Source organism: Papio anubis, chromosome 12 (genome assembly GCF_008728515.1).
Source record: "Papio anubis isolate 15944 chromosome 12, Panubis1.0, whole genome shotgun sequence".
NCBI lineage: Eukaryota > Metazoa > Chordata > Mammalia > Primates > Cercopithecidae > Papio > Papio anubis.
In genome coordinates this window covers 62,221,755-62,225,290 of record NC_044987.1, presented here as the reverse complement: position 1 = coordinate 62,225,290, position 3,536 = coordinate 62,221,755, and the positions used below count along the sequence as shown (strand labels likewise).

The following is a 3,536-nucleotide window of genomic DNA, read 5'->3' as shown; positions in this document are numbered from 1 at the left end:
CGGCTGCTTGGCAATGACATTGAGTCGCTATTTGATGGGCACTCACAATTGTCATGTGTTTTTGTATAAAAATTTCATATCTCTAGGGTTCTTTTGATGTAGGATGATATTCCACATTACACACAAGTAAGTGAAAATGAGGCTCACAGCACATAGCCCACAAAGGAGCTGGACAGGAATGGCCCCGTGTGGCAGGAATATGACTGGGTTAGCCCTCCCTGGCTTACAGACTAGGGAAGTTCTGGCTCCCAATCTCCACAAGTGCCAGTTCCATGGAGTGCCAAGGGAGAAGAGGAGGAGGTCTCTTCTGGCTGTGCAATTTGAGGCACAGGGGCTAGACATTCACACAGTCTATATATACACGTATGCCAGTGGATTGCAACCTCATTAGATTCAATGCTCCCTTTTATGACAGATTTTTTTTAGATTATTTTTCTATCCTGCAATGAAATTCAAAGAACTCATTTATATGCATACTCTAAATATCAACATAATGCTCCTTGTAATATAAAGGAGAAACACACAGAAAGTAACTTGTAATAAAATAACACGATTAATATGTCGTCTCTGGCATGACTACATTAGAAGGCATTAGGGAAATAGCACATGCTTTGCTTTTGTCATAAAATCATTATGAATGAGAGCCACAAATGAAGATTGATACAGGTATATTCCTATTGGTGACTTAAACATTCTAAGATACTATAATATAAGCAATGCTGGTTGTTGATGTCATACTTTTCTAAAATAGTGAATAATTCTAGTAGAACAAAACACATAGCAACCTTTCTATTTCATGGTATTTGCAGTCCTGGAAAAACCCAGTCTAGATTATAATCTTGTGAGAATATGCATGTGCCTCATGTGTGAGGAGATACAGATTTAAAAAGTAGGCTTTTGTTATTTTTTTTTTTTTTTTGAGAAGGAGTCTCACCTGTCACCCAGGCTGAGTGCAATGGTGTGATCTCAGCTCACTGCAACCTCTGCCTCCAAGGTTCTGTAGTGATTCTCCTGCCTCAGCTTCTCCTCCCAAGCAGCTGGGACTGGCACCCTCACCACCATGCCTGGCTAATTTTTGTATTTTTTACCAGAGATGAAGTTTTCACCATGTTGGCCAGGTTGGTCTCAGCAAACTCCTGACCTCAGAACCTGCCCCTGCCTCCCTAAAGTGCTGGGATTATAGCCACGCAGCCACCACGCCCCAGCCTCCGGCTTTTGCTTACTTTTTCCAGCAACATTTTCATGGCCTACTATGTGTCTGGCACTGGCTCAGCCACTGGGGACACACAGATCTTACTACATGCCAAGAAGAATAAATGGGAGTTCAACCCATTACTGCATGGCTCACCCCTCTCTCTTCCTTTGTCTAAAATACCCATCAATGAGAGGCGTTTTCCTAACCTATTTAAAATTTCAGCAACTCCACACACATTTCTGCCTTTTAACTTTTCCCATCATTTATCATCCCCATACTATATATACATATATATATTTAGTTTCTTACTGTCTCCTCTGACCAGAATGAAAATTCCATGAACACATATTCATGATACCGAGCCTTCTTGTATTTCAGCATCTATAGGGCATGACTGGCATAAAGGTGCTCACAATTTTAAATGAGATGTGAGGTCGGCGCCGGTGGTTCTTTTCCTGTAATCCCAGCAGCACTTTGGGAGGCCGAGGCGGTGGATCACGAGGTCAGGAGATCGAGACCATCCTCTGCCAACATGAAACCCTGCCTCTACTAAAATACAAAACTAGCCAAGGCAGGGCGGGCCAGTCCCAGCTACTCGAGGCTGAGGCGGAAGAGATGCGGAACCCGGTAGGCGGAGCTTGCAGGGAGCCGAGATCGCCACGCAGCCTGGCGCGATGATGGTGACTGCCTCCTCAAAAAAAAAAAAAAAATGAGCATGTGAAAGAACTTTTTATGAAGTGTTACGTGCCTCATAAATGATAGCTATTACTTTCAAGACAGGGTTTCCCTGGGCTCCCACAGTCCCTGATCACATGGTTGTAATTGTGTTTCCTCCAAGACAGGGGTTCCTGAAGGCCTAGGACAGAGGGTCCATCACAGTCAGTGTTCCCAGGGCAACCTGCTTAGGGCAGAGGAGTAAGAACCAAATGGGGGAGAGACAGGAGGTGGCAGGAGGAGGAGGGTATGGCACTTAGTCCTGTGTCTTCCCCACCCAGTGCAGTCCCTGGAAGAAGAATGCCTGCTGCACGGCCAACACCAGCCAGGAGCTGCACAAGGACACCTCCCGCCTGTACAACTTTAACTGGGACCACTGTGGTAAGATGGAGCCCGCCTGCAAGCGTCACTTTATCCAGGACACCTGTCTCTATGAGTGCTCACCCAATCTGGGGCCCTGGATCCGGCAGGTAGCGTGTCTCCCCCCCGACCCACCCCAGCAGACTGCCATCCCCCTCCATCACTTCAAGGTGATGGCTGCCAGCAGCCCTGGCTGAGTGGAGCCCTGCCTCCCCACTTCCCAACCAGGTGAATCAGAGCTGGCGCAAAGAACGCTTCCTGGATGTGCCCTTATGCAAAGAGGACTGTCAGCGCTGGTGGGAGGATTGTCACACCTCCCACACCTGCAAGAGTAACTGGCACAGAGGATGGGACTGGACCTCAGGTGAGGGCGACTGAGGTGGGGTTAGGAAAAAGGAGATTGAGGTGGGGTTTGGAAGATCCTCCAGGATTTGGGGTGGGGTGAAGATTTCTGGGGGTGGCAAGAAGTGAGCTTTGGGCCCAGGGGCTGAATGTCGGTGTCCACCATGTCTCTCCCTGAAGGAGTTAACAAGTGCCCAGCTGGGGCCCTCTGCCTCACCTTTGAGTCCTACTTCCCCACTCCAGTCGCCCTTTGTGAGGGCCTCTGGAGTCACTCATACAAGGTCAGCAACTACAGCCGAGGGAGCGGCCGCTGCATCCAGATGTGGTTTGACTCAGCCCAGGGCAACCCCAATGAGGAAGTGGCGAGGTTCTATGCTGCAGTCATGCATGTAAATGCTGGCGAGATGCTTCATGGGATTGGGGGTCTCCTGCTCAGCCTGGCCCTGATGCTGCAACTCTGGCTCCTTGGCTGAGTTCAGTTCTCCCAGACTACCTGCCCTCAGCTTGGATAACCAGGCTGGGCTCAGCTCAGCTCCCACAAAAGACAGCGTCCTAAGCATGCTTCTATAAGTCACCTAACCCTCTGTCACCCGGTCAGTCACTGCTTCATGGTGGGGCCAACAGTCATTTCTAATAAACAGACTGACACATCCATGTCTGTGGAATTATTTTGGTTGTGAGTTTGTAGGGGGGCGGGTGGGAGACAGATTCTATGGCTTCTGGATTCCTTCAAATTAGAGCAACTAGACTTGTGTTTGAATCCCAGCTCTGCTACTTACTTTGTGAAAATGAAACACTTTGCTTCACTGCTCTAAACCTTTGTTTCCTCCCAGATATAAAGAGGATAATAGTCCTGCCCTCAGGCTTGTGAAATATAGAGGAGCTGTTTCCTAGAAAGCCCATGAGCCCGGTGTCTGCACATTAA

General features: G+C 48.2%; 1 protein-coding gene across 1 annotated transcript; it reads left to right on the top strand.

Moving 5' to 3' along the window:
* Positions 1–2,170: 2,170 nt before the first annotated feature.
* Positions 2,171–3,265, top strand: LOC116269732 (folate receptor beta). The gene is made up of 3 exons (XM_031653216.1): positions 2,171–2,379; positions 2,498–2,633; positions 2,792–3,265. Exons 1-3 carry the CDS (start codon positions 2,296–2,298, stop codon positions 3,082–3,084), a joined length of 513 nt encoding a protein of 170 aa, XP_031509076.1. The 5' UTR covers positions 2,171–2,295; the 3' UTR covers positions 3,085–3,265.
* Positions 3,266–3,536: the final 271 nt, after the last annotated feature.

Coding starts and splice junctions, on each gene's coding strand:
- LOC116269732 (XM_031653216.1), top strand. CDS start 2,296: ATGGAGCCCGCCTGCAAGCGTCACTTTATCCAGGACACCTGTCTCTAT. Junction 2,380..2,497: donor TGGGGCCCTGGATCCGGCAG/GTAGCGTGTCTC, acceptor CTTCCCAACCAG/GTGAATCAGAGCTGGCGCAA. Junction 2,634..2,791: donor AGGATGGGACTGGACCTCAG/GTGAGGGCGACT, acceptor CTCTCCCTGAAG/GAGTTAACAAGTGCCCAGCT.